General features: G+C 42.1%; 1 protein-coding gene across 1 annotated transcript in view; it reads right to left on the bottom strand.

Annotated features, from left to right (window-relative positions):
- FAM120A (family with sequence similarity 120 member A) overlaps window positions 1-22,864 on the bottom strand; it is an 80,109-nt gene that overhangs the window by 23,186 nt on the left and 34,059 nt on the right. The window contains exons 5-10 of the mRNA XM_080929495.1: window positions 22,366-22,462; window positions 16,274-16,371; window positions 15,800-16,083; window positions 9,652-9,739; window positions 7,636-7,863; window positions 5,053-5,227 (exon numbers count right to left, since the gene is read on the bottom strand). Of these exons, the coding sequence (XP_080785621.1) occupies window positions 5,053-5,227; window positions 7,636-7,863; window positions 9,652-9,739; window positions 15,800-16,083; window positions 16,274-16,371; window positions 22,366-22,462 (970 nt within the window). The remainder of the gene's footprint in view (window positions 1-5,052; window positions 5,228-7,635; window positions 7,864-9,651; window positions 9,740-15,799; window positions 16,084-16,273; window positions 16,372-22,365; window positions 22,463-22,864) is intronic.

The raw sequence follows: 22,864 nt of genomic DNA, 5'->3' as shown, positions 1-22,864 counted from the left end.
CTAAACATATCTAGTCCATACTTCATATGCCATGCAGGTATGGAACAAAAGACAGTTTCAGAACAAGTACAGCCTTGGCCTGCTTCCAGAGGCTAAAAGGGCTAAAACCTTGCTAAGCAACAAAATACTAATTATTAACATAAAAAGCACCAGCACTCTCACCATGCAGGGAAAACTATCTATAATATCATAGCTTATAATATTTGTTATATTTGATACTTATATTAATTGATTAAAATAAGCTAATGTTTCAATATAAGTTTTAACTTAGTATTTTATTAATTCTTTCTAGCATTCCATACAATGTGCTTTTATCATATCCAACAATACTCCTCCCAGATCTACACCTATCTCTCTAAATGCGTTTTAAATAACAGACCTAAGAAGGTGACAGGACCCCAGGCTGCGAGGGAGACAGAGTGTGGATCATGGAAGAACCATTTCAGCAAGTCATGTTTGAGTAGGAGTACCCAAGAGGTCATGCATGATTTGTCACCTCAATGAACATTAATTCTGTCACCTTTTCTACTGACAGAAAAGCTAATGCTTTTAGAAGAAGCCCACTTCTACAAAGCAGCAGAGATTAGCATTCTGACAATACCCTACAACCATGTTTTAAGATAGCAAAACCAATGGTAGAACAGCAAGCACTTATGGGATTTAGGCTCGATTTATTTTACAGAAAACACACCCCCAAATGCAATTTGGGGCCATAAAACACTGTCATACTTAAACTGTTAATAAAAACCCAGTCCATCGGACATCAGTCATGTGCTGTGTCGTGAATAATTTGGGCCTCTACTCCCAACCCAGGAGCAATAAGCACAGTTCATTTTATATTGGAGTTCCTAGGGGCTCATAGTAGGTGCCTTTACAGCTTTGTGCCACTGAATACCATTGCAGGGGTAGCTGCAGCACACCAAACCACTTTTGCAAGGAAAAAAAGATACAGCAAAATGAGCAGCTTCCCAGCCCTGTGCACGTGCATCAGGAAGTGGCTGCTGTTCTGCCCCTGAGACCGCCCAGGGAAAATGATATAAGCAACTTTACCTCAGGATAGAAAGAAAAACTGGATACCATAAAATCTGTTCTTTCGTCTTCATGGATGTAGCCCACTCCCAGAGCAGCAGGTAGAGGGCAGTGAGGAGCACGACACTCTTCCCTCCTTTACTCTGAGCACCTCCACAATCCTGAAGGGGTACCAACTAAGAGGCCCTTCTTAAAGCTTTTATATCTGTAGGACACTGACAGGCACACTAGCAAAGACAGACAGGTGAATGCTGCAGTCTTCCCTCTCCGGGTTTGTGGCTCTTGGCATTTTAGAAATTCAAAAAGTCAAGGGCTTACAATATTCCTGGAGAATTTCCTTTTTCCGTTTCTAAATTTTAATAAGTGTACGAGAGAGAGAGAGAGAGAGAGAGAGAGAGAGAGAGAGAGAGAGAGAGAGAGAGAGAGAGAGAGAGAATGTATGTGCATGTATGCAGCGGTTAGTGACAAGTCCCACCCCCACACTTCCTATGGCTCAGTGATATCACGAGTGACCTCACCATGGCAAATAAGTATAAGTGCTCCTGATAAGCCTCCCTGAGGCTCTTCTGACAGCACAGCTGGTTACTTTCCTGGCTCGTTCAGAGCCTGGGGAAGTGGCAGCCCTCACCTGACACTAAAACATACAGCCAGCAATTAGCTATTGCAGGTCATAAAGCCACAGCTGCTGCAGGGGCAGAGCCAGTACTCATTTGAATGAAACTCAACAGATAGGTTGTGGAGCTTTCAAGAATACACTGCTCCTTGGCTTCAGGAAACGGTGACAGCCATGCACATACTAAGTTCTCAGTTTGAACAAGGGAAGAAGATTAAGGTTCAAAATGCTCAAGAGGTGATAAGGACAGCAATGTCTCTGCTGAGGACTGGGAATCCAATCAGACTGTTTATTGGTAGAAAGAATTGCAGCCATAAAAACTTCTGTTGCTGGTGGCAGTGTTTTTTCTTTTGAATTGACTTTTAGAGCTAGGCCTTCACTATTAACTCCTAGTTGGCCTGAGACTTAGATAGGCCAGAATGGCTACATAGTTGAGGTAATCTTCCTGCTTCTGCCCCTGAATGTTGGTACTACAGATACACACCAACACACCAGGCAGGTCTATAAAAATATGTTTTCAAGACTTGTCTATCAATCAGTTTCCTCTTTCTTCCCCAGTGAATTTAACTAATGCATGAAATCTCTTTCATTTTATTAGTTCTCCACGCTGGTGGCTCATAAAAATCTCACCCCATGATTTATAATGCCGAAGTCTTTCAACATTTAACCCTAAAGAACGAATTTGTCATTTCCATTCAGAAAGTTTCTGTTTATATTAGCACAGTGACAACACAGTTCTCCAGACACTTGAAATTTTACATGTTTCATTAACTAACCACTCAGTGACTACAGAGACCTTTCTTTCCCATACAGAAGCCTCGTCTGTGTTCTGGTAGTCTACACACAGTTATCCCCCACATTTTTCTAGACAGCAGCAGCATTGACCCCAAACCCTAAATGATCTTCTTACTCCAGTAAAATGATTAAAAACAAAGAGTGCAAAAATGTGGGGGGTGTCAGCACTAAGCCTTCAAAGAGCCTCAGTGATTACATTCTCTCTCTAACATGGGTGTTTTAATTCCCCAATACACTAAAACTCTTCATGTATTCACCTCAATAAATCATAACCATGTACACGCACGCACGCACCAGCTTTTTCCTCTGTGTAGCCCTGGCTGTTCTGAACTCTCTCTGTAGGCCAGGCTGGACTCAAACTCAGAGATCCACCTTCTTCTGCCTCCCAGGTACTAGGATAAAAGGCAAGTACGACCATTCACTTTGTGATTGCCTGTTAGACACTCCTGCAAGGAGGCACACACTTGCCACCTAATACAGACCCATGCTTGACAAGAGGCTACCTCACTGTTGTGTGAGAAGATGCCCTTTCATTCCAAAGCCTATCTGGCTGGTCTCACTCTTGGGTACACTGTTGCTTGCTTCCTTCTTCCCAAACCAAGTCAGACGCTTCTCATCCACAGCTCCTCCTGACCTTTTCAGGAGCAGTGGTTCCAAAGAATGAACACCCCCTGCTGCTGCCCGCTTCTACAGCCTGAGTCCAGAACACGGGCTCCTTTGTTTAATTACTCTTGCTTCTACTCTAGAACACACATCTTCTCTAGAGGTTGTTCCTGGGGTGCCCCCCTTACAAAAAGAAGAGAAAGGAGAGGAGCAGGAAGAGAAAGAAGAGGAGGAATAAGAGGAAGAGGAGGAATAAGAGGAAGAGGAGGAGGAAGAAGAGGTGGTGATGGTAATTTTCCAACATCATAAAGGAGAAAAGGAGAAAAAGAAGGGAATCAGCAGCCCTGGTCATATCTATATCCTAAAGCCATGTCTTTCTGTCATGTCTGAAGAGAAGAAGACCCAAGGAACAACTTACTACCTCCACCCTTGTACAGTCTCCCATGTTTTTTTTCTCACTCACACGTCAGCAGCCTGAACATCTGAGGTTACTTCCTATTTCCTTACTCCAATTTTTTCTTTCCTTTATGGCTCATTCCCAAGGGGTTTCCAAGACCTGCTTGAACCAAGAAAAGGGCTTTGCCTGGCCCCCAACCTTCTCCATTCCTCATGCACTTTGTATATGAGCTTTGCAAAGAGTTGTCCTTGCTGCCTGAAGACCTGCAGCAGGGCATAAGAGGTCAAGTTTCTCTCTGAGTGTCTCTGGTATGGCAGCACATTATGACACCAAGACCCCAAGCCTGAGGGGAAAAGTCAGTCACATCAGATTCTGCGGGGTGGCATAAATGATAACTGAAAATTCTTTGAGGAGTAGCACTGTTTTTGAACATATAAGCAAATAAAAGAGCATCTTTTGAGAAACCAATCCAGTCCTTTGGAACTGAGGATGAAGGGCTGAGTATAGCCCTAGGTTGGAGGCATAGGAATCCATAGCTTTCTGACACAGAAGGGTAGAGAGTAGAAGCCCTGATGGGTACCACTCAGCTGCAACTCAGTGTAACTAACTCTGAGAAAAGGGGAAGAAGGGCACCCCTGTTTGAAAGCCTATGGCTCAAAAGATTTAACAATCTACTGAATTTAAACCAGGTGTTCTGGCTCATAATCTGTCATCCTAGACTTCAGGAAGCTGAAAAAGGAGGGCAGCTTGGAGTTTAAGCCATTCTGAGACAGTGTAAGATCCTGTAGACTGAGTTTAAAGTTCCCATGCTCAGAACTACACAAGCCAGTCAGGAAGTGCTGGCCATGCATGTCACCACCCAGTGAGGCCAACAATTGCTCACTTCAGCAGGAGTCACAACTAAAGGGTCTTTGCTCGAGAAAATGGTCCTGGAATTTATACAATTTTCACAATATTCTGACTTTAGACTCTATGTTTTAGATAACATTTCTGTACTTCCTAACATATATTGGTTTTTGTATTCTTAAATTAGCAGATAAATGTATGAAGAAGAAAATACAACTTTCCCAAAAATAGGACACAGGTTTCATGAAAGACGATGCTTTGGACCTCAACTCTGACCAGCATTCCAAACAGTCCTTTCTAGTGTCCCTCCCCTCCCCCGCGCTGTTGAACTGAAGTAGCCATACCCAGGTAAACCATGGCAGTCCTGAAGTGAATCCACTATGGTAGTAGAGCCTTTTAGGAGCTGCTCAAGAGCCAGATCTGTGCCTCATGATCACAGGGGCAGACACATACATCTCGGCTACTAAAACAGGCTTGTTACAGAAGAGTGATGGCTGTTGAAGATATTTGCAGAGCAGTATCAAGTATAACATTGGAAACCTGCTGTTTTATTCTTTTACCAGATAAACATCATTACTAAAACAATACCAAGTATGGCTTCTCCTGTTCTGAGGGCTTGACCCTGGCCTACCACCTCCCAAAGGACAGCCCACCTCCTGCACAAGGAGGGTCTCAGGCAACTCAGCCACAACACTTCTAAGGCTTTAGAAAATACACAAGAGATTAGGAGGTACTGAGGGAAACAAACAATGGATTTTACAGTACATACATTCTGGTGGAAGTCTGTTCTTTCTAAAAGCAAGTCTCTCAGTTTTCTTTCTGCTTTCTGCCAAACTAAACAGGACTCCGTAAACATACTGACGAACTGGCCTATAGAGCAGGGCGGCCGGAGGCAGGTCTTTGTTGGCTTCATCTTCAATAGAAACAGCAATTTTGATTTCACCCTTTGCATGGAAGAAAGCAGAATAATATTGCACATTTTTCATGTTGAATTTACAAGAAACTCACAGCAATATACTGCATCATCTCCATTAACGACATGGCTATTCTATTCCAACGGCTTAAAAATGTGCCTACAATGAGATGTTTAGGAGTCCACTGGCAGTCTGTGGTTCAAATCTATGTCCAGAGACTCAAAATTAATCCTATATTACTTTATCTTTAATCCAAACACCAAGAACAAAAGAAAACCACAGAGATGAGCCTAAATTTTTTAAACATTCTATACAGATAACACCAGACGACAAATACAGAAGAAAACATGAAGAATCTACAACTTTTGTTCATGGGTCAAGATTGTCAAATATAATAAAATTTGTAATTTCCAATGATTTGCACAAAATCCAAGGTATGCAGTATTCTGAAATGAAAGTCATAGTTTTTAACCAAGCTTTTCCATAGAAAGTTACCACATATTAAAAATAATCTCCCTAAAAGAACTCTATCTACTTTAAACATGTTCTTGGCTTTTCCCCAGCACAGTAGGTGCTTACGTTGTAACCCACCATGGTTGAGGCCACAAACAGCTGCTAGGACAAAAAAACGAAAGCATCCCATCCCCAGCCCAGGTCCAATGTGCAAGCCTTTCATCTAACTCAAGACCCTGACACCAAAAGAGAAACCACTGTGGTGTACAGCAGCTGACTGTTGCCAAACTTTTATTGCATGGTATCACAATACAGCAATATATTTAAGAAATTTTACTTATGTATATTTGTAACAAAAATACACAACATGACCTCCAATGCCTATGAAACATTATTTGTAAGTTCTCTTTGTAACCACCTTGTATATTGGCTTTTTCACACAAATTTAACTTCAAAATTGATTTTCTCCTTATCTTCAATATGTTTTTTCCTCTTGACTAATCCAGTGGCTAAATGTACTCTAATATATTCATTTATTATGAGGATTTCTCTTGCTAGTAATTCTCAACAGTACTATGAAGCTTGCTGAAATATCTTGATTGCGTATCATGGTTCCTCAGCTCATAGAAAATGGTATGCACTGCAGTCTAAACTGCCTTTATACTGGAAAATCCTAAGTAGCATTTTTATAAACCTGAGAGGACAGTTCAGTTTACTTTTCCCAAGCCTGGAGACATTTGTAAGAACAGAAGAAAGCTATTAGTACCATGGGTCTTCACATGGGTCTACCCACCTGCCAGGCATCAAAGCTGGCAGCACAGATGCAGAAGGTGGCCCCAGCACCCCTTCCATCTCAAGCAGTCCCACAAGGAATGAGTGCCATCTCTATACACATTCTTTTGAAAAATGTCTCCTAAAATGCTGGACTCTTAACTGTACCATAGCAAACTGTAACAAAAAAATTGCATTTTTATAACTTTTGGTGATTCTTTAGAATAATGTTTGTTTTAAGACCACAACTGACCATTGATATTCATGCATGCTCATATTAAACAGTAAGACAGGACTTTGAGGCAGCGACAACTAAAAAGGAAATGACTTAAGAGTTAATAGCATTAGCTAATACTCTGTGTTTGGATGAGTTGGTCAACGGTCCGCCTCATGAGAACCGTGACAAAGAAAGGAGCCCTTTGCATTTACTGACTCCGTTTTACAAGCCACAATGAATTACAGAAAATAGAGGGGTGAAAAAGACAGAGCCCATGTAATGAAGAAAACAAGTTGATAGCAAGATAGAACTAAACCACTCCTGTATGACAAATTATCACTGAGGTGACTTGTGCCAACAAAGACCATAAATCACCAAGAAAATTTAAATACACAGAGATACACTGAGACACAAGATTAAAAAACAATGTCAACAATATGTATATATTTAGCTACACATTTGGTAAAGCACTAATAAGGTAAATTATGCTGCTATATAGAAGATAACTGGCATTTCTAAATATGTACATTTTAACAAAATCCTGTATACCATTTTTGTGTCCTATCATTAAAACTGCCATCAACAAAGCAGAGGAACAAAGTCAAAATGCATGAAGTGCTATTAGAGGAGAGTTGTTATCGCCTACGGACAAATAATAAAGAAGCCAGGTACCATTACAACATTAGGATTAACTTGACATTACAACACCAATGTGTAAAAATTCTTCACTAAGAAAAAAAACTGAGTCATGAAAGAATGTGTCATTTCACTAGTTTTTTTAAAAAGTGGTTTTAAATTGAAAAGAAAAGTAAGATTTCATGACTTACTTTTAAATTGCATTTATAAATACAAATGTTTATCTTTTGTTTAATGTTTAGAAACTGGAAACACTTTAAGACCAAAAAGGGAGAAAGGAAAGAAAAACAGTTTGCAAAAGGAAACCAGGGATATGATGCTGTTAAATACTTAAAACTGCTCCAAGGTCCCTGGGTAATACCTTTGTCAGGACGTGGAAGATGTAGGGGTACATCAGTCCCTTCTTGTGTCTGTGCTCAGCCACTCTCAGCACCTCAGGTGCAACGGGGGGCAAGGGAGGTGTGGTGATATCCATGTGGTTCCTGGTGGGCATGGACAGGAGGCACGGGATCGGCTGAACAGTGCCCATATGACTCCCTTTGCCTTCAGCTAGCTGGCTTCCCGAAGAGGCAGTAGATGAACCTTCTACCTACAGAGCAAAGGACAGAAAGTAGGGAAAGACTTTATGTCCCATTCTCTCATTTCAAATATACAAGGGCACTTGTCTACCTAAACACCAGAGGGCAGAGATGATTCCTGCCTAGAATGCCAACCAAAAGGCAGGGTGGACAGAAAACACTCACCTAGCTCTCCTCAGACTACATTATGCACAAAAACACCACCACTCACTCACTGTGCCATAGAGGACAGCATATACTGTGTCCTGTAGGGTGGGGACAAGACTCATCTCAGAAAGCAGCTCTAGCTTCCCCTGAACCTGGACTCCCTACACTGAGTTTCTAGCTCTCTAAAGGTGCCCCACTGTCTAAGTATCACGGTGTGTATCTGTTCTTATGATCTCACTAAAGTTTTACTCACTGGGAAACTAGCTCTCACAGAGGCTATGCACTTGACCACTGTTCTATAATTATTAATTCAAAAAGCTGAGTTCATACCAGGTTTGACTTCGATCTTTTAACTGTTGGCAATGAAGAATAAAATTCCCACCTGAAATTCTCTCTCTACAGTCATGATAAAGCCCTACATTTAATTATATACAGGCTAAAATAAAAGAGTAATAACAGCAACAAAGCAGAATAGCACAAATCCTCTAAAACAATCTAATCCCACAAAAAACAATGACTCAGACCTGTAAACGTCAACTCTGAAAAAATGGATACTATATTCCTGGTGAAAAATGCCCACCCTATTAACAACTGCTCACAGAAACAGCAGGCATGGGCACAGGACAGGGAAGCTAGACTACAATGGACTAACTCAGGGTTGCACCAGTGCCAGACAAGGCACCAAGGAAAAAAGCGGCAGATCCAGATGCCCTGGCATACTCTGAACTGTCTGAAAAACTGCCAAAGAATAATTATTATTTGCATGATAAAACTCTTCTTTTTTATCAGAATGCTGGAAATAAGAAGTGTTTATTGCTTGATTTGGTGTCACCTATAGTGTGAATGTTTTGCTGTCTTGGGATAAATGTCTTCCTTACAAGGGTGTGTATCTGAGTGCTGACTCTACTCTTCAATGCACAGGTACCAAGTCTGGTCTCAGAAGAACACATGAAAAATTCACATTTTCTACACCTTCTCTCTTCCATAAGAACATAGATTCAAAACAGTGCAAAGTATTTTGCCAGATTCTTTCATGAACAGCAGTTCTAATGAAGTATTTTTATTGCTTATTTTTAATTGATTCACCGTCATTCAGTTGACTTGGAGCTTTAAATGAATTTCTGGTACCCAGATGAAGTTGCCCATCCCTCTAAATCTTGTTCCCCATCGGGGACCAAAAAATGGCAGACATAATCTTGCAAATCAAAAAAGGATTTCCAGACAGCTAACAGACAGAGCAGGTCTGATCCCTACTTTTTTCTCTTCTTTTGAGACTGGCTCACAGAGTAGCCCTGATGGGCCAGCCTCTGCCTCCCTAGTGCTGGGATTAAAGACGAGCACCACCACACCAGCTGCTTCTAACTTTTAGCAAACACACTCACTCCAGGGGCTTTCCTCAATCAGTTCACAAACTCCCTTTAAAAGGGGACAGAGAAGGCTCAAGTACCAGGTCCTAGAGAGGAAGGAGTGTTATGGGTACCATCCTTCACAGGCCAAGCCGCCTGAGCCAATTCTAAACAATCCTTTCCTTTCCCGAGCCCTCTAGAAAGCATATGGCTCATGACACATTTCAGAAAGAATTTTTCTTTAACTTGGTCACCAGGTATACATGACCAGTCGGAAATAAATAACAGAAGGTGTAGGGTCTATACCTTTACTTGGTCTCCTGGGTCTCCCCGCGCCAGTGGCTCCGCATGGCTTCCTGTCTTCTCCCAGCCAATCTTGTTCCCACTGATGTGGCTAAACACAAATGAACAGGATCAATAAATACTATGGACTAAACCACCTCACAGTGAAAAGAAAGCCCAAACTAAACCTGTTGACTCAATAGCAATAAGTTTTCTTATGGTCTTGTATTTTCCTCAAATTTTTATTTCATGAGCATTTCCTCCTACTTCAAAGTGAAAGGAGGCTATCAGGCATAATTTCTAGGTATAAGGGAACAGCATTCTTATAGGCACCCCACCTTCATGGGGAAGGGTGTTAACCATCAGTAGAAATTAGGCTGCAGGCACAGAAGAGAGGTGAACTCAAGTTCAGAGAGCAGAGACAGATTCCTATTTGGCAAACAGCTTGGTTAAAAAGAGGGGGTGGGAGGAAGAGGAGAAAGAGGAGGAAGTAGTAATAGTAGTAGTAGTAGCAGTAGTAGTAGTAGGAGGAGGAGGAGAAGAAGGAGGAGGAGGAGGAGGAAGAAGGAGGAAGAGGGTATGGGAAGAGATAAGCAGTCAAGAGGACATATGTCAAGAAGCACCTGACAGACTCATACCTGCCTGGCCTCTGAGAACACTTTACAAATGCAGCAGATGAGAGTTGAATGGTCTGGGTAAGCATTACTTCATAACCCTCCTTCACTTTTATTTAAGCAACACAATACTATCAGTCAAGTAATCATGGTCCCTAGCAAAGGTGAAAAGTGCTGTCCTGTAGGTAGTGGGAACACAAGGGTCATGTAAGAAAGCCAACAGGCAGGGTGACTCCAAGTGAAGAAGTCCGGGGTCCCTCTGGGTACATGGTCCCAACAGCCATCCTTCACTGGCAACCCTCTATGCCTAAATTACCTCTGTGATAAGTACAGAATACGCCACTTCAGGCTACTGACTTGCCTTTCTAATTGATCCATATGGCAAATGGGGAGATTTAAATACTCATTAACTCTCCTACCTACCAATCAATTTCATTTAAGTTTTATGCAAAAGAGGTAAGAGGAGCATTTAAAGGCTGTAATGTCCACCTTAAATCAAGAGTGCTGTTCCATGTGGTGATACCCCAGAGTTTCCTGATCCCACTCATTATACTCAGTCAACATAAAAAGGTGAAAGACTTTCCCTGTGTCTAGGTTTCCGGAGTCAAAGAAAGCTTGTTCTATACATTATCATTACTCTGTATAAAAACCCAATTTCAACTCAAAACAGCGGCAACCAAGAGGCAAAAAGAGCACAGTCACTTCTCATGAGTAAAGGGCCACTTCACTGGGAAAAAAAAAAAAAAAGCAACAGAGCAATGCTCTGACAGCTGGGTGGGCAGGGACCTGAGAAGGGTCCAGTCACAGGTCCTCATCACTAACCTCTGAGTGCATGTCATCCAGCTATGAAACAGTAAACGAGCAGCAGAGAATGCAGAGGTGTGACTCATGTGACACCGGGAGACAGGGAACTGTTAATCACTCAGTGGCTCTTTCCTCACCAGAAGTGATTGTGCTGGTTTTGCCTCTTGGTTACCACTTGCTGATTTCTTATGGGAAATAAAACACAGCAAAGACTCTGAAACTGCTTTTAGACAACAGAAGTGCCTGAAATGGTCACTGAATACACGGATATGTGTACAGTGTTACGGGGGTGCCTGAAGTTACCTGAAAACTGGATGGCAACAGTAAGAAGAAAAGTTGAAAGGGGACACACTTTTCTGCTGGCTCCACTACTGAGGTACAGTGCTATGCAACCCACCCCCCAGAGAACCTACCAAGTACTCAAAGGTGTCCGTGTTTTATTCTACATGCACCATCAAGTTGAAAATATAGTACTGTCATCTCCCTGATGCTCACGAGACAGACTAGCATTAGTGTTCCTGGAAAGTGTCTTGACAATAGCCAGTGTCCAAGTAGTCTAATACTCTCATGAGGGCAACTATTACTTTACAATGTAAGAAAGCAAAGTATGTGGCTAAGATAAATGCTTTTCTTTGAAGAACAGTTGTAGTTTAGCATTCTATAATTTATTTGGCACAAGTGGTAACACCTTAAGCTTATTCTTAGAACCAGATGTCTCACAAACTAGTATTAGCTCTCTTTGACTCTCCTCTATATCCCCAAAGCATAAGTCTTTAATGATCAAATTCAGGCCCAGAGAAGTAAGTCTATCCAGGACTCCCATAAAAATGGACTCAGTCCCAGATGTACTACTTCAGACGGTGCCACATGTTGTCCCTGCACAACCAGCCGTGGAAGTAACTCTATCTACATGCAAAAACATAGCAAGCAAGCAAGCACTTCAACTCCAACCAACTCTGTGGCAACAGAGAGGAGCCAGTGGAGGCTTTGGAAGGCTGTCAGCACTGCTGGTAGGCGACTCTGCACTAGTGATGTTTAGGCCACAAACACCACTGAAGACAGCAATGTGTTCCAGACCTAAACAATCCCATGTTATACAAGATCTTTCTGCAGAAAATAGGCAAAGTTCTTTCCCATGTAACAGTAAGACCTGGCTCACATTTTCTAAGACGTCAGTGTCCATGAACTTTGTACCTGATAAGATTAATATGAAACAGCTAGCAGACGGCTAGAATGTAGACTCTTGCTGAAGAAATAAAGATCAAGGTTATTTTCCCCAAAACATAAAATTCTGCATTGCCTCAATGGAAAGATCTTAGAAATGTGTTAAAGAATAAAAATTTAAATGTAAGTTCTGGCACACAGACCCAACCATTTGGAAGAAAGCTCATCCACTGCACGTAAACTATTTTGTCAACTCTTGTCTATGATGTTCTTCAATTCCAGGGTAGGTAAATAGGAATTCGCTGTTAGTCACCTTTAAAAAGAAAGGAAAAGAAAAGGCAAGGGAAAAAAAAAAAAAAAAAAAGAACTGCAAGAACAACAACAATAACAAAAGACCCATATCTAAAGTGTCTATTTCCTGAAATACTAGATCAAAGAGCTGAACAAAATCCTTTAGCTATTTTACATTACAAAGCCAAATCACTGCTTTAATTTTGCATTGCTCCAATAAATAATTTTTGACAGCTGCCATTTACTCCAGGTATATTAACTTGTATAATTCATAAACAGCCCCCCGAGCCCCTCAGAAATGTGCTCATCCACAAGTGAGCAGGAAGCTACATAACCACAAAGACGCCAAGCCAGACCCTAGAGGGCAAGACGTGGCCCCGCGGGCCTCTGGGAGCCAGTCTGAACTCAGCAGCCTGTCCTCCAAAGCTCATTTTTCACACATTAGATGTGATCCTCTGGGGACCACATGCTATTAGAATTGGTGGAGGAAACTTATGCAAGAAATTCTAATTACTAAGATACTGTACTTCAAAATCAACAATGTACACTGCACACTTTATTACAACGAATTCTCTCTCCACTTATCACATGCATCTATGCTATGTTCACAAAAACAAGTCTTTACAAAGTCACAAAACTGAAATGTTTCTTTTCTCTGAATAAGGACTTTTACATACACATTTAAAGCTACTATCAATAAAGAACTAGCGATATTTATCAAGTATACATTATTTATTAAACATTAAGTATTCATGTCATACTTACATGCATAAGTTTACTTATTTAAGTATTTTAAGTATAAAAGAAAAGGAAAAGGGTAAATTGTTCCTAAGACCTTAGTATTATAAAAAATGTATTTTAGTACATGCAGAGAAAATAAAGTTACACTTTCACTAATCTTTGGCTGGTCCCCATCTAGATTGGGAATTATGAAGAATTCTTTGTATTTTTTAATGTTTGAATTCTAAGTAACTGTCTGCCATAGGTGGTAATTAGAAAAAATAATGTGTAAGAAGTTAAAGCTTCCAAGTTATTAATTCCCTTTGACTTAAATCTGACAAGCCCAAATAAATCTATGAAAGAAATACAAAATAAACATCACCAATAAAGACCCAACTGTAATTCTTAATCTAAAATATAACTACAAAGGGGTTCGATAAAGTCTGGGAAAGGAAAAAAAAAAACCAACTGATTTTATTTTCAATTTTAACAAAAAGTAGAGCAAGGAGCATGGGAGTATGTTCTGTTCCTGTTCTGACAGAGAGAGGAAGAGGATGGCTTAGTTAAAAAAGTAGAGCTCTTTCAGTTTTTTTTTTTTTTTGCTAACCTGTCTTAGGCATAGACAATGAGCTGATTCAGTTGTTCCCCTAGGTATAGACAGACCTGTTTTCCTGCACAAATACTGTGTAAGGAAAGTCTGCAGAAGTCATCAGTAAAAACCCAGGCCAAGACTAGCATGTCCACACAGCTTACCCCTTCTGCTGAGCTCTCACTCTAGGCCATTATCTTTTAAAGGTATTTATCTTAATATTTGCAGGAAACTTTTCCTGCTTTTGATTTCGTCAGTAACATTCCCCAGTCATCCATTACCTGACTTAAGGTTGGGGTAACTAGACCCTCTGTACATCATCCTGGACCAAAATCTGGCTATTGTTCCTAGTATGGTACCACACAAAATGTGCTCATGGAAATGTTTCCAAATTGGAATCTGACAGTCTGGTTTTTGCCTTAGCATTTCATCCTAAGAAGTGAGTATTTACAGGGTGTATTGTGCTTGGCCAGAAGCATAGCCAAGTAGTCTTGGGGGTGAAGGCTGCAAGAAGGATCACACAGAGGTATGCCCTTATGAGGAGACTCTTTCCCTGCTATTTTACGGTATAGAATGCTAAGAGTTATCACTCCTCTGTTGAAAGGATCAGAATTACACTTCTGAGGTTAAACTCTGTTTCAAAGGCAAATGGTGCCAAGAAGGTATACTCCTTTCTGAAACAAACAAGCAAACACAAACAAAAACAAGCCTTTATAGGCCTAGAGACCAGCACCTAGTCTGTCCTCTGCTCTCTTGATTTTCCCTGGGAAGGTATTTTAGAGTGTCCTCCAGCACATCCTACCATCAGAGCACACTTTCTCAACTATGCCCATGCCAAACAGTAAGTGCTCACACATTTCTTGGGTAAGTGAATAGACAGATAGCTTCCTTTCCTTCAAGACTCTCCTAAAAACATAGTGTTCAAGTCCAAATCAAAGGTAAGATCCTGACTTAGTAGCCCTGCTGCTTTTATTTCTGTTCTGCTTCAGCTTTGGGACACGAGATCTCACTCTCCAGCCCAGATTGGCTTGAAACACCATGTAATCCAGGCTGGCCTCAAATCCACAACAATCTTCCTGCCTCAGACGTCCACGTGATGAAATTATGGGTTTTATTTATGATTGAGACACTAAGGCTGACATTGTTTTTATGTTTTGATATAAGGTCTCATCATCCTGCCCAGGCTGTCTGAGCACTTGGGCTCATGAGAGCCCAGCATCAGTCTCCTGAGCAGCTATAACTATTACTATACCGCCCAGGGTGCAGAGCCACAAAGAACACCAAACTGTTCTTATATGCTGCACATACCACACGCTTCATGTAATTCACACAACTGCCTAGGAGCCTCCCCTAGCTGTGACCTCAGCATCACATTCATAAACCTAAACTGTATCATAGCATCTGCCATAAGCAAAGCTTAAGGTCCAGACCTTCAAGAATAGGCACCTGACCTCCTCTGCCACCTTCCTCACATTTCTACATCAATCTTATACTTACTGTCATAAGTGAGGCAACCAATTCAAGAAATTAAGTCCCTGAGTCACACAACTCAAGTCCAACCCTGACTTGAGGCAGTGTGTGTATCAAGTTTCCCAAAAGTCACTTTCTCTACAATAGGAGCAGACCCTAACTGCCAAGATAAGAGGCCCCCATCCTTTTGCAGTAACAAGATGCACAGGAAGCAGTAAATGAGAGTGTCTGGGGGTAAGTTCACAGAAACTGAGAGAGAGAGAGTTTTCTAGGAACCCAGGAACAGCCAGGCAGTCTTGAGCAATGAGCTACAGGCACTCTTCTCAATGCCCACCCTCCACCTCCCACCCGTCCAAGTGGCTAGCTAGATGTGGTTTCTGGAGTCCTGTCTCTGGAGGCTCAGAGTCTACAGCTTTCTTCTTCTGCCTTTGGCCTTGTTTCACAGTTTATAACAAATACTCTGTGTACAGATACCTAGATCTTCGGACCTGGTGAAGTGTCTGTGATCCTGAATACTCACTTGGTTGCCCCGCCACTGCCCTCATCATTGTCTGATGATGATGATGTAGAAGAGCCAGGGAAATAGGCAGAATCCACGTGATTGGGGCTGCCACTCTGGGCCAGGTTGATGGGCGAGGAGCGCTCATACAGCGGTGTGTGCTTCCCCTCATGAGGAATGTTGCTGTAGCTGTTCTGCTCTGTCAGGTTCTTCCCGCTAGTGTCCAGGGCGAGGGCAGGCTCAGGGAGGCTGTACGGGTATGGAGCCTGGCCTGGTGTGCCCCCTGGGTTGGGCACCTGTGGGACCTGAGGTGCAGAATACAAGTCAGTGTACAGGGCTGGTGGAACCTGAGGCAAGCCTGGATTAACTTTGTCCTCTTCAGTCATTTTTAATCTGACAAACTGGTATCTATCCTTTATATCAACACAAAAATTAAAAAAAAAAAAAATCATGTCCAAGGGTCACAGCACTAACTTGACTCAGAGGACACCTTACCGCGGGCTTTGCTTGCAGAGAAGTCTGTGGAATGTTGAGCATCTGAGGGGGAACATATGGTGGCACCATCCCAGGCATTCCAAATGGATTTGGTCGGGCTGTTTTATCAATACAAGAAGAAAATAATAAGACAACTGTGAGGAGAATGGCATATCCCCAGTACATCCCTGAGGTTAGCCCAGGGCCCATATACCTTGTCCCCTTCAGATGCCCCTCTTCCCAGAAACCTTTAGAAACTCGGATTTAACATGTGGTTCCGGAAATCATAACTTCCTCATCTTGCTACAAATGTGGAAACAAAACCAGTTCAGAGCTTAACTCAGCTCTCGTAAGATCAGAAATTTTCCACCCTCTGCTCTGAACAGCACTGGGCAGGGAAGGCACACATGAGCACCTCTTACTCAGCCTCGGACCTAGCCCTCCCAGAGTTTCTCACTCTGCCTCTCTGAAAGCAAAGTCCCCAAACCAAACTGTGGGCATGATTCTTAAACAATGCAAATTAGGGTCAAACCAGGACTATAAACGAGAACACTAGCCTCATGGCTGGCCCAATCTGGCAGACATGGGGTTTCCTGAGGGCAACCGTGCAGCCCAAAATGGCTGAAAGAGAAGCACAGATCACCCACTGCTCCCTTTCTCCAGTTCCATGAGGATCCAGGAGCCTCACAAGCTACCAACTCTCCAGAATTCTCATCTCCAACAGCCTGTAGTTCTAGCTCTGAACTGCCATGACAGGCCTTGGGTCTTGGCTCTCACTGACTGGAAATTCTGGCAGTTTCCCACTTTGTACTGACCAAAGAAAACTGCCGTACAAACAGCAGGTTAAAGTGAAAACTGCATGTGTGCTCAAGGAGCACATTTACACATGCAGACACACCAAATATGTATGCATCTGCGCACAAGTGACAAGTCTACCAGCTCCCCTCCAAGTGTAAGGCAAGAGCCACTCTACCTGTTAAAGGAACTCTATGGTAATTCAGTCACTGCTAGGAGTAGGAACAAAGTATGTGGTAAAAATTCAGCAGTGCTCAAACATTATCATTGGATCACTGTAGAAAGTCTGGTTAATTTCTAGTAGCTGACCTTTTCTATTTAAATTTTTGTTTATGTTTTGTTTTGTTTTAAAGACTGAGTGTCTGTGTGCAGCAGCCCTGGATGTCCTGAATCCACCTGCCTCCCTAGTGCTCAGATTAAAGTTGTGCACTCCCATATCCCACCCCACCAATAAAAGCATGGTCTGGATGCATCACTTGCACTGTCGCTTTCAGGAGAAGATGATCATGCTACTTTTAGATATAACTGAAAACCTTCCTAAAAAGCATGAACTTTCCCTTGAACCAACAAATAAAACAGGCTAACACAAAAACCAAAGATTCCCTTCAAACTGCATTTCTATTAGTTTGTGTGTACATTTGGGTATTACATAACTGCAGGTACCTATGGAGGCCAGAAGAAAAGCACCAGATCCCCTGGAGCTGCCTGACATGGGTGCTGGGAACCTATGTCAGTTCCTTCTGAGACACTGCTCCAGCCCTGCCAAGGCAAATATTTTTAAAGTATTTTCTAAAAAGCACATTGTAGTCAATGGCTTCAAACACTCCCTATATCTCGACAGAACAAGCTACTGTTCCCTCATATGTCAGCCCTGTGGTGACTGAATGAAGTCATCTACATCTTCCTAAAGAAATGACTGGCCCCCCAGGACCTGTCGTGGGAACTCACAGGCCTCCCTCTAAATTGGTTCTTGTGTTCCATGCCTAGTGCAGTAGCTGAAAAGAACCATGATCCCCCTTCTCCATCACAAGAGTGTCTCAGAAGAGACACAGGGCCCAGTGTAGAGGCAACACTGCCACTGTCCTACATCCTTTTTACCAACACATACTGAAGAGCCTTTATTAGCTAAGTATGTACAACAATGGAGATAAAGAATGCAAGAAGAATACTTAATTAATAGAGTATTTTACAACTTAAAAACGTGCTAAGTATTACAGACTTCTAAAGGAATGCACAGAAAAGCAGCAAATACAAGCGCCTTTGAACTGTGCTCCCTGACTCCAAGACCCTAAAGCAGTTCTGTAACGCACCCCAGTGACTCACAACCCCCATAGAGCTGCCTAGTCTTTGCTCTATATTAAACTACGATTCCTTTTTAAAGAAATGGTATTAAATCAAAAGCACTTCCAACTTAATGTAAACATCACAGCCAGCCCTCATTCCCACCCTGCCCTAACAGAGCCTATTCTGTTAACTCAAGAGATATTATATTAAACAAAACGCAAAATAGTTACAAAGTAAGCATTTAAAATATTCTGGGACTAAGATGGCTCTGCGGGTAAGAGTGCTTGCTCTGCAAACATGAAGACATGGATTCAAATCCCCAGCACCCACATGCCTGTAATCGCAGGATTAAGAAGCAGAGGTCAGACAGCCAGTCTAATGGAAATGTCCAGCTTCCAGTCAATGAGAAGCTTTGTCCCCAGGCAATAAGGAAGACAACCTATATCTTAGTTTTTCAGGGATGGTAAAAATGAAGCTTTGAGATTTTTGATTCAAAGAACAAAACAGTGTAATCCATGCTGTTGACATTAGTTTTTAATGATTGCTTATAATCAGTGGACACTCTTCATGGGCACATCTACTGGGCCACCAAAGTGCTTCAGGCTTTAACTAGTCACTGCTTGCTCACCATAACCCCAGGACCTCTCATCCTTTCACTGTCTACGTGGTTCTTCCTTTTCCTATGGAAACATGGGAGTGTATCCACAATTGAAATCACATGGTATGGAGACTTCAGTTTGGCTTCTTTCATTTAGCAACATGCACCCAAGGTCCCTTTGTGATATTGTGTGGCTGAGCAATGCTCCACTCTACAGGTGCTATAGGTATCTGAGTAACCTCTCTTAAAAATACTTTGGTTACTTTCAAGTTTAGACAGATATAGTAAATTAAGCTGGTATAAACACCAAGTGCAGGTTTCTGTGTAGATGATATTCACAAATATGATTGCTGGGTCGTATGGTCAAGGGTATGTTTTGTTTTGTGAAAAGCTGCCAAATAGTCTGATAAAGTATCTGTCCCATTAACATTCTCTCCTGAAGTGGAAACTTAAGGGTTCTTTGGAAAGTCAGTTGTGTGGGATGGCGTTTTACTGGGGCAAACACAGGAAGGAGTGTTTTCCTGAAGTGGACACAATTGAAAAGATGCTTTACTAAAAGGAGACACATGAAGGGACATTTTGCTGAAGCAGACACAGGAGAGAGTATGCTTTTCTAAAGTAAGCATGTGAAAAGACACATGATGAAGGATTCTTCGCTAATAACAGGCATGTACTGGTCCACCTTACATTGTATAGTAGAGCTCCATTTGTCAGGACTCCATAGAAAGAGACTTTAACAGTCTCTGGCTGATTGGCAGAGTGATGTCAACTGAAACAGACTCACATGGAGTTTTGCTAAGTCAGACTCACATAGTAAAAAGGGAAGACCGGTGGAGGACATGTAATGTTTGGAGGAAGTATAATAGGATTCAGTAGCTTGTGAGAGGCTTGCTTGTAGAGCTAGCTGAGCAACACTTGTTGGTCTTCTGTCTTCACTGATCTCCGTTTGTTCACTTTGGAGGCACAGCAAAGAACTGCTTAAGGCATCCCTGCTGGTCCAAATCCCTCCTGCTGACTGTGTGCTAAATGTGTGCTGAATCATTCAGCGAGGCCTAGCTCTTCCTGTTAGGTTGAGCCACCGCTGCTGCTATCCTGACTCTACTGAACTGGACTACCGATATATCTGTGAAGTGTTTGTGGGTGGATGGAGTTGCCGCTTCTGAACTATGATCTGAACTGCTGATTTCCTGACAATGACAATTTGCTCCAAAGAACCATTTTTAAATAGGTCCACTTCCCCTGTATCATAATAACCTTTCTTTTCCACTACCTCTGGTGGGTGGAAATTAAAATTGTCAAATGCTGTTGAAGATGTGAAATAACAGAAAGTCTAGGTGGTTAGAAGGTTAAAGCATTTAAGAACCATCATTAAAAGTAGGCTTTGAAAAAATTAAAGTTACACTCAACAGCAACAAAGTTCTTTTTACTATTTTTACATCTTTACTAATTCTGTGTGATGCATGTGTACACACCAGACATACATGACACAGCATGTCTGTGGAGGTCAAAGGACAACATGTGTAAGTCATCTTTCCCTCATTCCTATGAGCAGCAAGAATGGAACTCCCAGTGTGAGGAGAGGCAGCAAGCGCCTTTACAGGCTGAGTCATCTCAAGAACAGCAACAGATGTTTTGTTGTTCCTTCAATAGCAATGGACAATTTAACCTTCCAGACAAGAGTGTATAGTTCATTTACTTAAGTATAGTGGTTTGAATGAGAATGCCCACCCCCCAAGGCTCAAATAAGTGAATACTTAACTCCCCAGTTGGTGAACTACAAGGATTAGGTCTTATTGGAGAAGGTGTGTCACTGGGGCAGGCATCAAGCATCCATGCCATTCCATAGTAGCACTCTGCCTCCCACTTCTGGATGGAATGAAGCTACTATTTCAGTGCCCAGCCTGCCTGCTGCCTTGCTCCCCATCATGATGGTCATGGTCTCATCCTCTGGAACTTTAATAAGACACTTAGCCATGGTGTCTTCACAGTAACAAAAAGGCAGCTAAGATAATGAGGACGCTGGCTTCAGTCATGCAGCTTTGGAATGTGCCTGAGCACTGGCCTGTGTTCACATAACCAGTAGGGTGTTAGGACTTGGGCATTATTACTTTAAGCCATAGTGAGAACTCAAGTATTTCTCATACTTGTGTTCAGAGTGATGATTCACAACAAGCTGTAGCTGGCAGACCGCCTCCTACTACAGTCAGTTTTCCTCTTCCACCATGTGAGTTCTGGGGAATCAAACTCTGGAGGGCAGCTATGTCAGCAGGGCCTTTACCTTTATCAGCCGAGCCATCTCAATAACCTGTATACTTACTTTAAAATCTAAAAGCTGGACAAAGATGCTACCTGAACAGTCTTTTCTCATCCTTCAATAATACCCCCCACAACGAATTCACTATTGAAAGCTGGCCTTGAATACTTGGGCCTCAAAGCAAAACAAAAAACAAAAACACAAACAAACAACAAACCCGGAAACCCTGTATTAGCACTGCTGAGACAATGGGGGGCCACCAAGAAGGTTTTTGTTTCTGTAGTTTTATGGTTCCCCTTCTGACATCTCTGCAAAGCCTCATACTGGAAGCTTGGCACCGGGGTACTATTACTAACTGGGATACTATTACTGAAAGGGTAAGGATTTTTTTTTTTTTTTTTTAAATCAGGTCAAGCCCAGACAGGTCCCTCATAAGTTGAAGGTGCTGTCCTCTGAGTAGGACAAAAATGGAGCTGAATTCTCAGTCAAGTCTATCCACAAAACTTTAAGTATCATCTAATGACTGGAAACATGAGTGTACTTTGCAGACATTCTAACTTAATTTAGATGTGTGCCCACCCACACCCCAAACATACAAAAGGAATTGGTTTTAAGTCTAATTCCTACATATATCTCATGAACTGTCCTGCTTCTGTTAACAATGATATAAACAAGTGCCACCACCAGGCTGAATTAAGCCTTTAGACTCTTCTTATCTCTCCTTCCTCTTGCCTTCCTATAAGGAGAAAAAGGAATATGGGAGGAGGAAGAGAAGAAGAAAAGAGAAAGAAGCAGCAGCAACAGCAAGAGAGGCTACTGTCAACCCTGCACTGCCGTGTCCTCAGAGGACTCCTCTCTGCTGCAGACTGCCAGCCTGTCTCCATGGCCTCTGCAGTTCTCCTAGAAGTCTACACATTCTCTTAGAAACTTCTAACAAAGTAAGCCACGAAGAAAAATCATACTGTCCAAAGAACAAAGCTAAACGTGGTGGTACGTATCTTTAATCCCAGCACTCAGAGGTTGAGGCAGGCAGATTTCTCTTGAGTTTAAGCCCAGCCTAGTCTCCATAGTGAGACCTCATTTCATAAAAATAAATAAAACAAGCATATGAAATTTGCTGGAGAATACCTAAGCTCTGGATTTATATGGTTCTGCAATCACACAGAGGCTTTGTTTACTTACCTAAGTAATGTGGTGGGTGAAATGGCATAGGCTTGCTAGTTGCTGAGTAATATCCAACTGCTCTCTTAAATCGAATGACTTTATCATCTGTTCTAGACTGAAACAATAGGAAAACCTTGGTTATGCCACTGGTCATGTGTATAAGCACCTTTATCATCATTCAGCACATGAGTAATTTGTAACCTGGGTTAGGTAAGAATGTAGAATGACATGAGAACCTCCAGGTCAAACACTAAAGATTATTACAAAAAAAAAAAAGAATGCAAATTTACAGCAATGTGGTCAGAGGTAGAGTTCTCAGGTGGCAGCAGGGCTGGCATGAGGCCTGAAAGCTAGCAAGTGGGCAAGCCAATCCAGAGCAAGAGTGAAGTTGAGACACATCCTAACCTCCTAACATTGAAAACCTTGTCCTGAGACAAGCAGGAGTAGGACTATTTTCCCCCTTGCTCTGGGCCTGCATGTGCTGATGCATAACTTTAGTCCCAGCACTCAGGAGGCA

This window comes from Micromys minutus, assembly GCF_963924665.1.
Source record: "Micromys minutus genome assembly, chromosome: 1".
Lineage (NCBI taxonomy): Eukaryota > Metazoa > Chordata > Mammalia > Rodentia > Muridae > Micromys > Micromys minutus.
Note: the sequence above shows the minus strand (reverse complement) of the source record. Positions and strands in the feature narration are given on the sequence as shown.